Genomic DNA, 13,668 nt, shown 5'->3' on the forward strand with positions numbered 1-13,668 from the left:
TTATTTCAAACTTTTTTGCAGCAGAAATACCATTGCAAATTTCAAATACATTATAAACAAATTTGTTTGAAAACGATAAAAGAAAATAAAAACGGATTGTTGCCAGGTGTCAATGAACGTCGTATTAGCTTCTTAGAAAACTTCGCAAGACATTTTTTGCACGTACGTATTTTAATGATTAATTCCCCCGGCAATTTATTATATTAATTATACACTAGCTTCTAAGAAGAATTTAGACTTTACCAAAAGTTTTAAAGTTAAATTGCAGAAATAAATTTTGATAGGGTGTATAGTTGTTGAAAACGTTTAAAATCTAAGTATTACTGTTTTGTTAAAATATGAGGACAGCAATTTTCTATTCTTTAATTAAGGTTAAAAATATTTCAGAAAAAGTATTAAACACACAGTGAATATGCCTTTAGAAACTTTAAAGTTTTGAAAAGTATAAAAATGTAAAAATTCGAAATTTTCGAAATATTTTTAATCATAAGTATGTTTCACGAATGCAAATCTCTTAGAAACAAGTAATAAGTATATTTGTCTTGTAAGTATACTTTTTATGATATGTAATATACAGAGGCTGTTTGCACATTTTTTACACGACTTTGCTTTGCTATAGAAACAAATCGCCTGATTAGATGAAAAATTTTTAACTGCAACTATATTTTTGAAAGTGTCAACTGTTGCCTGTTATTTGACAATTTTGTTTTCATAAAAAATGCCAATTTAAAAAAAAACCAATGTAAGGATTATGTTAATTTACCTAAGAGTTAAATTTTGAGTTAGAATTACTTTCCTATCTCTTCTTAATTTCAAGCTTACAACTTCATACAAGGACGTATTTTTAGAATCGCGTTTGAATGCAAATGAGAAGTATTTAACTGTGAAGTTCTACTGACTTCGTCAGAGAGCCAGTGATTCTGACTAGCACGCGTTCGCTTTTTCAGGCTGCTCTCTCTTAAGCTATTATTACGCTCGGCCGTACTTTAGGCTCTTGACAGCTTCGCCGTTATTTAGCCCTAAGGGGCCAACTCTGTTAGAATCTTGATAGCTTCGGCTATACCTTTTTTAGCTAAGGTTAGTTTAGATCTTAGTTTTCTAAGTTCAAGCTCGATTGGAGGCTTTATTGTAACTTCAAGAAAGGAGTCATCTGTAAAAACTGTTGCTATTGTAATAATAAATTGTAATTTCACCCTTCTTACGTTTTGTTCTCTGTCTGACGAACTCAAGCGATTATTCGCTTATCAGTTCTTAAAATTCCTCAACTTTAGCTATAGATTAAAATACTTAGGAATCCTACAGTGGCGACCGAACTAAAAGGGTGCTGGATAATGATTATCCTCACACAGGATGTGACGATTGGGTCCCCTAAAAACCCCAGTCGCCATCTAAAAGGGAGAGCATATAACGTATTTCTCCCGCGTTCTTAGCGAGCCTTCGTGGTGTAGTGGTCTGCACGCTCAGTACGTAATTGAGAGATCCGCGGTTTGATTCCCGGCGAATATTGGAATCCGCGGTTTGCATATTTTTCATCTCTCCTGCTTCCAAAAAATACCTAATATCTCTACACCGAAGAAAATTATTCGTATTTAGTTATTAAAAAAAGCTCTGAAAATCATGATTTTTCGGTATCTAAAGCAATCATAAATAATATTGTCAATAAAGGGAAAAAACGTCAAAGTTTGGCTTCAAGGAAAACATTGTTCAAAATACATATCCAAGAAAAAAACGGAATGCTTCGAATGTTTCAAACGTAAGAACTTTAATGTTAAAAGAAAATTTTCGAAATTAAAGGGACAATTGCATAATCATTGAACCTGTAGACAAAGTGATTGACGCTGATTTGAATCTTAAAAAGGCGCAGAAATATTATGTGCATCGTAGTTCTCCATGACATATCGCCGAAATCAGAACGTGTTGCAGAATTCTGTATGAGAAACAATTATTCAGACAAAAATGGAAAAATGTTTTAAATGACTACAATTATCCATTTCATAAAAGAGAAAGAAAAAAATCTTAGAATATGGTTCAAAAAATATAAAGAAAGTTTTTCAAAGGGATTTAGGATTGTTGCTCTTTTTTCATATAACGGCACACAAAAATTTAAAAAGGTCATTAAAGTCACCTCCACATATTATCAGGAATATATTTTATACCCAGTTTTCAAATATGAAATACCTTTTTTTTTACTCACAGTGCCATCAATCAGTGGACCTGCATCAAGACATAGAAAGCGACCGCACGTCAAAATCCACTCTTAATTTCCTGGAAAAAATGTAACAAGAAACGTGTGTCAAGGCCATACCCTTCGGTCATATCCCTACTAAATCTTCTGATATACCATCCACAGATTTTTGTGCTTTCAACTTTTAAAAAGCGGATTGTCAACAGGTCGACCTATAACCCTCTTTGGTCTTTGGAAAGCTATTCAAGAGGAATGGGATAAAATACCTCTTCCGCTACTGAAAAAAGCTTTATTGTCTTGGAAATTACGGTGTAGAAAGATAGAGTAGAATAAGGGTTACCAAATTAAACATTTAAAACACAAAACGTTTAGGTAAAATACTTCTGTAAATACAATCGTCTAAAAATGTGCGTACAGCCTTAGCAGTTAATCTCATTTTTCTCCATATTATTTAATTAGCGTTAATTATTTAATTAGCGTTTTAATTAGCGTGTTATGTTATACTTTATTCCAGGTTCACGATAAACTATCTTGTTTTCCTCAGATTCTTTCATTTAAAACAGCTGAATTTTCATATCTATTTATTAATTATTATCCACTTAAAGTTTAGGGTTAGGTTTAGGTTAGTTTAGGTTTTATTTTAATTCAAAATACTAAGTTTCCAATTTTGTTCTGCCCATAACATTACTCTATCATCAATTAAACTTTCTCAAAAATTATAGTTTTGAAAAATTAAAAAATGTTTAATGTTGAAAACTGCTTAGTGTTGAAAAAAAAGTAAGTTATATTCTGTGTTCAAGATAATTTTCTCCACTTTTAAACCAAGCAATACCGAAAAGCGGGGCATGACATTGTATTGTTCAGAAATTATGCAAAATTATTAGCATGCTTGTGAACTGGGTTTTATTCTATAACGAGATATATTAATCTAACTAATGCACGTCTGCATGAATATATTCTGCATATTATGCATTTTTGCTCTAATATTTCTGCTATGCTCTTTTTTCCTTCCAATTTATTCATTCATTTTTGACCTAAATATTAAATAGTAATTAGATCTGCGAGGTCTGCAACTGATTTAGAATTCTTTCATCAAATTTGTGGCTAGCCATTTCTGAAACATGAACATTAATAAATATATTAATGTTCATGCTTCTTATGATTGAATGGTTAGGTATATTTTATTTTTCTCTGTACCTAACATATGTAGTTCAGCTTAAAATAAATGCTTTGAAAGATTTTCCATAAATTTTTATCTTCTACTAAATATGTAGCTGTAAATTAAATTAAAATTTAAAGACCAGTTTTAGTTCATAAACAATATATAGGCTGTCCATAATTTATTCACCGGATAAAAATGTTTTAAAAAAAAATCTGAAAGCTTTCAGATTTTACATTACTCCCAAAGAGGCCTTTTTTTTAAATATTTTGTGTGTTACCTTTCTTTATTAAATATCACATTCTTCGCATTTACATCATAAAATTCAATTCAACAGCAATATCACAAAATAATTTTTAAATGAGCATATCTTTAGAATTTCCAGGAAATAAAAATGCTTTTTTTTTTCGTACAGTGTTGCCATTATTCTTTGATATCGTTGAGTTTGTTAATCGGAAATTTGTTAATGTGTCGAAATCATCGAAATAAATATCCTATTAATTGATGAGTCGGAGAAAATAAAGGAGTTGTCACTTTGTTATGAGTTAGTGCATACCAAATTTTAATTTTAGGGGTACCTCGCCCATTTTCCCTTACATAATGCAGGTTTCCTCATCTCGAAATCCTGAAGTTAACTTCTCCTGAAACATGAAATGTTGCATCTCCACTAAATATGATTTTCTGACGAAACTCATTACCGTTGCTGATACGGTCAAAAATGTCTGTACAAAATTCCTATCGAATGGCATGACCATTATGTTTGATATGTTGACAAGTCCGCAGTTTACACGAAGTTATTTCAACCATTCAAGAACAATTTTTGGAACAGTTATCAGGACTACCATTCCTTCTAACTGCCTTGGGAAACATCTAATAATCCTGAATGGGAACAGGTAGCTTACTCAAGATATGTTCGTCTGTGCGTGGAAGAGGCAATACAAGTAAAAAGTATTAACTTTACCTTTTATTTCTCACAGCGTACAGGTGCTCCTGCACTTCCGAATACAGAGACCAACACTTCTGGTCTAAAACGTAGAAAATAAGAAGTAGTCACTTAATAACTAACTTAACTAAATAAGAATTAAACTTGAATTCTGTACAGAGACTATTAACGCGAAGATTGGCCTTTTAACACTAGATATGTAGCGAGAGAAATGTAAATACTACAGTACGTCTCGTATATCAACAGGAACTAAGCTCTGGCCCTGAATGCAGACATGAACTGACGGAAAAGCACGCGCGTGGGCAAGGTAGCAAAAAGGCTCTTCTCCTCTCGTGGCTAGAAGCCACTTCTTAAATACCTATACAGTTTGCAAACTCATTAACTCTCGTTAAAATTATACTCTATTCTGGCCGAAAATAGAAAATAAGAGAGGATAGCAAAGTTTTAAAATAAAATAAACGTTAGTAAACAGTCACCTTGAAAATTCCTGTGTGCAGGCTGGCACGGCGAATGGATTTACTGGGATTGCACACAAACAATATGTGTAACTATAATTTGTGCGAGTAATTATAATGTTATCAAGGTCACCGTAGGAAATCTTGTAATATGTATCTTGAACGACGTATAAGACACTGTACTTATAAATATAATCAATGCATACTAATTCGGCGAGGCGCCAGTGTGTCCCCCCTCTTGACATCTGGGGCTGTTCCAGTTAATGGTGGACGTGGTGCTATACTAATTAACCAGTATAGTACAGGCAGTGGCGTAGCGAGGGGGGGACAAGGGGGTGTATGATGCCCCGGGCGCCTCTCGCAAAGGGACGCCAAACGGTCTCCAAACAAGATTTTCATCATATCACTGTGTTTTTTTTTCGGGGGAGGGACGCCAAAAAGGTATTTTGTCCCGGGCGCCAGTTATGCTCGCTACTCCACTTGGTAGAGGCACTGTGCCCACTTTCTATGTCACTTGTACTTGCCCCTCCTTTATGCAAAACATGTCCGGTCTCTCGAAAGTGTTTTTAATAATCTTTTAATTAATTATTTTGTTTCTGGAGATTTATTAAATTCATATCGGAGTTGGCTCTTAAATTCTTTCGGAGATTTCATTTCCCAAAACCAGATAAAGCACAATGCGTTTTCACTGCTTGACGCGATTTTGTCTGTAAACAAACAAGTTGCCTGTTGCCATTCCCAAATATTAGAATAAAAGAAATTCCTTGAAGTGGAGATTATATCGATATAAATTATTTCTGGGTTGTTCGTAAAATTCTGTTTCAATTTAATTTTGTTATCTGGGGATTATAGTATGGACATCCTATATATCTATGTATGAAAATTTAGCAAAAGTATAGAATAAGAGTAATATGATGTAAATTTGTAAATAAAGTATTTCCCTCGAGAGAGCTGCTATTATCATAATGTACCCTGTTTTAAAATGGTAAATTCTGCCCTTTTTCGGTATACTTTTTAAATACTTTCTAAATCATTCTTTCCTTATTTTGTTCGAAATCGCTTTTCTGAAAAATTTTGAAAATAGTGAAGCAATGGAATAATTGAAATATAATACTTTTCGTTCTATTTAGTCTTCTAGAAAATATGAAAGTCAGAGCAACGAGTTACATAGATAACATTTCAAGTTTTTATACCGACGTAAATAAGCTTTATAAATCGAAATATGGACGTTATATTTTTTAATGTCCCTCATTACAATTGGTGCTCTTTGCCATCCTCTGATTGAAAACGGTAGTTCATATTCTCAGTGCATTAGATCAGCGATTCCCAAGCAGTGCTACGCATACCCATAATATTTGGTGGCAACAGTTTGAAAAGTGATTCAAATTTTTAAACTTTCCGATGCAAAATGCCAAAATGAAATTAATAACCCTGCTGGGCTAACGCCCTATAAGGTATTTCTCCCGTCGTCGTAGTGTAGTGATCAGTACGCTCGACGCGAATTCGAGAGGTCCGTGGTTCGAGTCCCGGTGAGGTCACTGCTCATTTTTCATGACTTCTGCTTCAAAAACATCCTAATAACTCTACAGTGGCCCCCGAACTAAAAGGTGGTGAATGATGATTCTTCACCACCAGGATTTGGCGATTCGCCCCCCTAGAACCCCAGTCGCCCTTTAAAAGGAGGAGTATATAAGGTATTTCTCCTGCCCTTCTTAGCATGCCTTCGTAGTGTAGCGGTCAGCACGCTCGACGCGAATTCGAGAGGTCTGTGGTTTGAGTCCCTGCGAGGATATTGCTCATTTTTAATAACTTCTGCTTCCAAAAAAATCCTAATGACTCTACAGCCCTTTCGGCTAAATACTTCATTCCGAAGTGATCGAGTCCTGAAGCACTTCGGAACGAAATATTTGAGATCTTTTATGTCAAAACATAAGCTTCATTTCAAACGAAATGATAACGACAACTGCATTTCTGATCCTTTCTATAAAAATTTCTTTGAAGCATCCTCAAAATAATAGTTTTCTGACAAAAAAGCTAAAAATTTATTGTATTAAAATAAACAATAGTAAGATGGATTGCGTAAATGCTCGGGGAGAGGAAGATCATATAGGTTTAGGGGGAGGCTAATGGAGTTCTATGTTCAAAATCTTATCAAACGGTATGCGAAATAAAAAAAAAGGATTGGGAACCGCTGGACTGTCGCCCAGACAGTATAATGGTTAGGGAAGCCTACTACGGTACTGAAGGGCCCGAGTTCGAATCTCGGAGAAGATAATGATTATAAATGAATAGTGCCAGTGCGGCATGGCGGCACTCTAAATATGCGGCGAGCCGAAAGCCCTCTCGTGTGGACTGGTGAAAGTGGAGAGAGGTGGAAGACACTTGGATCCCCCCCCGGTATGCTCTCCCTCAAAACTGGGGTGGAAAATAGAAGTCCAACCTCTCTTCGGAGCAGGATTTGGCAACCATTATTCTATGTAATACGTACACGACAACAACAACTGCTGGACTAGACAAAGATGTAATTGCTGTATCAGAAACTGGAAATGACGTTCCATGCAACTGTTCCTTAATTTTAGGGAATTAAAAACACTCATAAGAAGCAAGGTCCAAACAATATTTCTGATGAGTCATTTCCAGAAGGGCCCGAGTGTTAGTTGAGAGAATTTATGTTGTGCAGAAGAGTTAAATGTCCCCTTATGTTGTGTTCTTTACGGCGTCATTTTAGTGGACAATAATTCGATTTCGTGGCCTACCAATAATAAAACAGTTGTGTACCATTCGGTCCTGATGCTACAACACCTCTTCAGCGGTATTGTTAGAGCATAATCTAACCGACAGAAAAAAAATCCTCTCAACTCTTCCTCGCTCTATTGTTTTTGCTGTCTGACGTTCATGTTGACATTCCTGTCCGACTCTGCTTATTCCGCACACAGCATAAAACCACACTTAAATTTTGTGGTTCAGCAACACAATAGCCTACAACATTGCAGTCTGACGTCAGCCTACTTTATCCCATATTGTCATGTATAAAATATTTTAGTGAACTTCGAAAGTTTCCATTATTTAAACCATAAAACCTCGCGCTTGAATCTTAAATGTTTACGATTATTTTTTCCCATGTCTTTCTTGAATGTATTGAAATAACGTCTGTTTCAAACTGGCAGCTTATAGAATCTCACAACGGGCTATTAGTGTCGTAACGGCATTTTGTTTCGAATCATTAAAAGCGTTAAATTACTTTTCCAACTATTGCCACCAAATATTATCGCCCCGTATTATATTCAAAGAAATTAAAAGAATGAAGAATCTACATGAATGCAAGTATGTTTCTTGCATTGTGCAACTACAACAGCACCTACAGCCGTCAAATTTTGAATAGCGTAGTCCTTTACTCGAATATGGGCACCTAGAAGTCCGAATTTAGAATTTAGAATTTTTTTGTTATCTATTTCATATTTTGTAAACCTTTAAAGAATTGTTGATTAAAACCTCAACGATTTCAAAGCGAGCAGCGTACAGAATAAAACAGTTTTATCTCCAGACTATGTCTGAGCCTGTCTATCGAAAATGCTAAAGATATGCTACTTTTAACTATTTTTAGCCCAAAGGGGCGTTAGCCGAAATGCTCTCGAAACGTATATATGTGTGTAAATGAAGCAAACGCTCCTTTGGGCGTAATATAAAATCTGGAAGCTTTCAGAATTTTTATTAGTTTAATTGTTATTAAGAGAAAGCTAACTTCCCTCGAAATAGATTACAACATAGTATATAAATTAATTTTCAGGTCTTTTTGTTTCTCTATTTCAGTTTAAACATAACAGGAACTGTAGTGAATATTCGGGCTCGAAAAGGAATACAATAAAAGTTCACGAAACGAGCGTTGTACTATTCTTAAAAGGCTTTAGTAATCATTAGAGCAAATAATACTGACATAAGAAGCTAAGATATTTATTAGGAGACAATTTCGTGCCATGCTTTTATCTCCTGTGAGTCATTTCCTTAGGCAAGTGGGTCTACTTCCGCCCATCGTAGCGCTGTCCATTACTGAAGAGAAGCTATCGTATCTCCCATTAACTCACTTCAACAATCATCATTTTTAAGTGGCGCTTCGTTTGCCCCCACGTAACAACTTGTTTATTTTAGTAACTGAAAAGCCTGGTTCATTGTCTCTTTCTCTTCGAAATAAGTATTCCTTCTATATTCTGTATTTCCCAATTTCTGACTTCCAGATTTTCCGTTATAAGTGAGTGTTATTTATTCATATATACACTTAAAGAAAGGCAAAGAATAAATTTATTCATATATACACTTAAAGAAAGGCAAAGAATAAAAATTGTTTTGAAGAATAACAAAACATGTTAGAACTTTATTTGCAACATTCCTCTATTGAATGTAGTATTCGTAAGTGAAACTACCTTTATTCAATGAAACATCATTTAAAATTAATCTCTCAACAAAATATAGAAAATAGCTTGTTTTATATCAGTCATGAAATTTCTTTATGTTATAAGGTATTTGTCCCGCCTTCCTAGCGTGCCTTTGTGGTGTAGTGGTTCTGCACGCTGGGTTGGTATTCCTGAGGTCCGTGGTTCGATTCTCGGCGAAGGCGGTTGCTAATTTTTCATCTCGTCTGCTTCCAAAAAATCCTAATGTCTCTACAGTGACGCCCGAACTAAAAGGGTGTTGGATTATTATTCTCCTCACCCAGGATTTGGCGATTGGGTCCACTAAAAAACCCAGTCGCCCTTTAAAAGGAGGAGTATATAACATAAACTCGCCTTCCTAGCGTACCTTCGTAGTTTAGTGGTTCTGCACGCTGAGCCGGTATTCCACAGGTCCGTGGTTCGAGTGGTCATCTGTGCAAAATGCAATAGGATGTAAAGTTTTATGTAACCGTATCACGCTGATAAAGAAGTAGAACTACAACATCATGTCTCACTTAAACATTTTAAAACGCTGACAGCAAATCATATTGCGGGAATTTTAAGTGAGGAAATGTAGGCGCAGTAAATATCAAGTATAGTTGAGTGGCGCTGAGAGACAAAGAAAAGTTAAAAGATGCCCCAGACAGGTACCCGATGATTTTACGGCAGGAGACTGAGGATCCAAACAATAAAGTCTCTTCTTTTTCTCTTCTTCATCATTTTCCTTTTACGACGTCCACTCACTTTCGTATAGGTACTATAACATTATATTGCGTTTACATTATATTCCGTTTTCGTCTATTTTACCTATTTGACATAGTATTCACTTTATTTTGTCCTAAATGTAATGGTTCCATGGGTTTTGTATTACGAACTTAAGCACAAAAAACAGCTATAAAGTTTAAATAAGCAAACATCTTGTGGTCCAGAAATGGTTCAATCCATTTTATGTTAAATTCTTTGGGGAAAATAATTTCGCTTTACGAACATTTCGGATGACAAACGACTTTTAGGAAGAAATTAAATTCTTAAACCGAAGTTTCGTTGCATCTCAAAGCCTCCTGCTGTTGAAATAAATTTGTTTGATTTTATTCCTTTCCAGTTTGATACTATGTCAATTTTGCTGACTTCGTAAATAACATTTGAGAACTCAGGACTCACCGTATCTCCCTGTGATAGCTGAAACTCATGAAGTAAAAATATATTGTTTTATTTGTGAAGAATTTGAGACCCTTGCCAAAATTTATGCTATGATGAACCATTAGCAAATTATGAAATTTAAATTTTCTCTTACAGCTCCTCAGAGTCCGGTGCACGGTAGCCGGAGGCATCTTTTGTCTGCCAAAAACGTTCGCATGAGTTCCGTGGATTTGCCGGATGATAATGAAAAGTCCTTGAGTTCTGCTTCGACATCGCCTTGTCCTTCACCGGTAAAGCCACCTTTTCGTTGTTCAAAAAATTATTTTTAGCGAGAATGGCAGACTGTTATAAAAATCATAATGCTGTTTCAAAATCTGATATTTTCAGTTGTTCACCAAAAGATGAGAAAAATCCTGTGATGCATATAATATTATCCTTTATAGTCTAGATTAAGATCTGAAAGAGGACATTAATGCATATTCTCTGCGCCGTGAACGAAAACATTAATCACGAAATAATTTTTATTTGAGAGAAATAATTATTTATACATGTGCGGATGCAAATTTAAAAAACTTTAAATGAGAAATTAATTTTCTTATACATTAGAGTGCTATTAAATTGAACAGGAACTGGTGAGATTTCGAATTCTAGGAAAACGGACTGTGCATAAATGTAAATTAATTAGCACAAGACGATTTCAGAAGATTTTCAGATGTACGAAGATCATAAAAAATATCATTTATTTTAGTCACATTTTTGCATAAAAATCTATAAAAATCTGTTTGTACAGGGTGATCGACAAGTCACGCACTTTCAAAAATTGTAAAAATTCCATAATGGGTATTAATGGCAAATTGTTTCAATTAATGACACTCCTGTCTGTTACGAGTAATCTCAATTGCAGTTTTTGCTATTACATTTAAAACTCGTTTGCTTGTTAGAAAATAGAAATAAAGTTTTCTTATTTCTATTTTGCAAAACGAAATATTAAGATTGTTCAAACAACAGATGATTGATTCAGGAGAGAAAAGAGCTTCCCTGGCACACTGCCGAACTCTTTTTTCTTAATGGCGATTTCCATCACTATTTTAATCTCACTTAATTTACATTTTGGTGAGACTGTCTGACGAAACAGAAGTTACAGGAAAATATTAACATAAAAATAACGTGTTAACTAGAATAAACTTTACAAACTATCAGAACTATGTTTACTAAAATTATCAATAATTAATTATATGTACAGTAAAATAATATCAAATAATGTGAATCATTTCCCATACTATCGCTGAAAAGCACTATTAAAGGACAACAGGGTTATTTTTGGGGGGAGGGGGACAAAACCAAATTTCCTATACTTTAAATCTTTCCTTCAAAATCTTGATTTCTGAGCCTTTCTGTTCCTAAAATCAACCTGTTATTATCTTTTATTTGCTTTTCTCTTGACAGATCTCTAAAATTTCAGATGTCAGTAAGCTCAGTATTTGTGAAATTCCGTCTTGAATTCTGCGCATGTTTCGTGCAAAATTTGCATTTGGAAAATAAATTTCCAGCTGTCTGGCTAAAGTTTATGTTTTGCTATATGATTTTTTTTCGAGTAAAATTTCAAATTTGGTTGACGTTAGAAAAGTCATTTTGCGTTTGTGCTTTTTCCTGAGTGCTATTAAATTGTTTACATGCTAAAATCATTTACGTGAAAACTTCGGGCAGTTCCTTTGGTATGCAGTTTTCCGCAATCCATTATTTCTGCTCCGTTACAATTGAAAACAATTTGCTTTATTTTGATATTAGTATATTTAATTTTTCTAAAATACATTTAAGCATTTTTAGCTACGAGGGCTATCCAGAAAGTAGATTACGTTTTGGAATAAAAAAATAAACAAAGTATAGGAAACAAATTTTATTATATACAGATGAAAGCCACACTCAAATACTACTTTTCTACATAGTCACCATACAAATTAAGGCATTTATCGTAGCGATGTACGAGCTTGGAAATTCCTTCGTCGAAAAATTCGGCCGCCTGCGCCTTCAACCACTTCGTTACCTCTTCTTGCAGCTGTGCGTCGTCATCAAAACGCTGCATAGCCAGCCACTTCTTCATTGCTGGGAATAGGTGGAAGTCGCTCGGTGCCAGGTCGGGGCTGTACGGCGGATGAGGAAACAACTCCCACTTAAAAGATTCAAGAACTTTACGAGTGACATTTGCCGTGTGGGGCCGGGCGTTGTCGTGAATCAACAAGATCTTAGAGCTCAACATTCCTCTGCGCTTGTTTTGAATTGCTCTTCTGAGTTTTTGGAGAGTTTGGCAATACCTTTGAGAGTTTATTGTAGTGCCTCTTTCCAGGAAGTCCACCAAAATTACACCTTTTCTGTCCCAAAAAACAGTCGCCATCATCTTCCTTGCCGACATTGTTTGCATGCATTTCTTGGGTTTTTGGGGAGAACTTGTGTGCCCCCACTGCATTGATTGCAATTTCGTTTCACAGTTCACATGTTTCACCCATGTTTCGTCACCAGTAACGATGCGATCGAGTAAAGAGTCACCATCCTTATGGTAAGCGTCCAAAAAGTTCAACGCTGCAGCCATTCGCTGATTTTTGTGGTCCTCTGTCAAGATTTTTGGAATCCATCTTGCACAAAACTTGTGGTAACCAAGCTTTTCGCTGATGATTTCGTGCAACAAACTTCGCGAAATTTGTGGAAAACTCGAAGAAAGTTCCGTTATTGTGAAATTTCGATTTTCACGGACTTTAGCATCGACTTTTTCGAGAAGTTCGGCGGTCACTATGCTGGGTCTCCCACTTCGATCTTCGTCGTGAACATTGGTTCGGCCATTTTGAAATCTTATGACCCACTGACGCACTCCACCTTCAGTGATAATGTTGTCCCCATACACTTCACGAAGCTGCCGATAGATTTCTATCGGTTTACAGTTTTTTGCAGTCAGAAACCTTATTACTGAGCGCACCTCGCAGCTCGCGGGATTTTCAATTAACGCAGACATTTCAAACCGTCACAGTATCTGAACGGAGCACAGCACGAACCTCTCACTATCACGGCTAGATGCAGACTGAGCTGCGCAACGCTCTGACCCCAAGATGGCCGCGCTAGCCCCGCCCCTAGCGGACACAGACGGAAACGTAATCTACTTCCTGGATGGCCCTCGTATATAATTTAATTTTTTTATTCAAATTTATTGGTTATTTCGTGAAATTGCGTAGGCGTCTCATAAGCAAAAAGCCCAGTCTCTAAGACGTACATTAGCAAGCAGAGCTTAAAACTGCAAAGTTGCAAATAAGGTATGCCTTTCTTCGTTAAGCTGGCAGATTTCAAAATATGTTTGCTAAGATATATTATTT

At 35.5% G+C, this 13,668-nt stretch overlaps 1 protein-coding gene across 4 annotated transcripts in view; it reads left to right on the forward strand.

Moving 5' to 3' along the window:
* Stacl (SH3 and cysteine-rich domain-containing protein) overlaps positions 1-13,668 on the forward strand; it is a 512,710-nt gene that overhangs the window by 478,755 nt on the left and 20,287 nt on the right. For all 4 annotated transcript variants that reach the window (XM_085814079.1, XM_085814081.1, XM_085814082.1 and 1 more), the window contains one exon: positions 10,466-10,599. In XM_085814079.1, coding sequence (XP_085670205.1) covers positions 10,466-10,599 — 134 coding nt within the window. The remainder of the gene's footprint in view (positions 1-10,465; positions 10,600-13,668) is intronic.

The sequence above is a fragment of the Stegodyphus dumicola genome, chromosome 3, assembly GCF_044657685.1.
Source record: "Stegodyphus dumicola isolate Sdum_Otavi_A_Nest chromosome 3, ASM4465768v1".
In the NCBI taxonomy this organism is placed as follows: Eukaryota; Metazoa; Arthropoda; class Arachnida; order Araneae; family Eresidae; genus Stegodyphus; species Stegodyphus dumicola.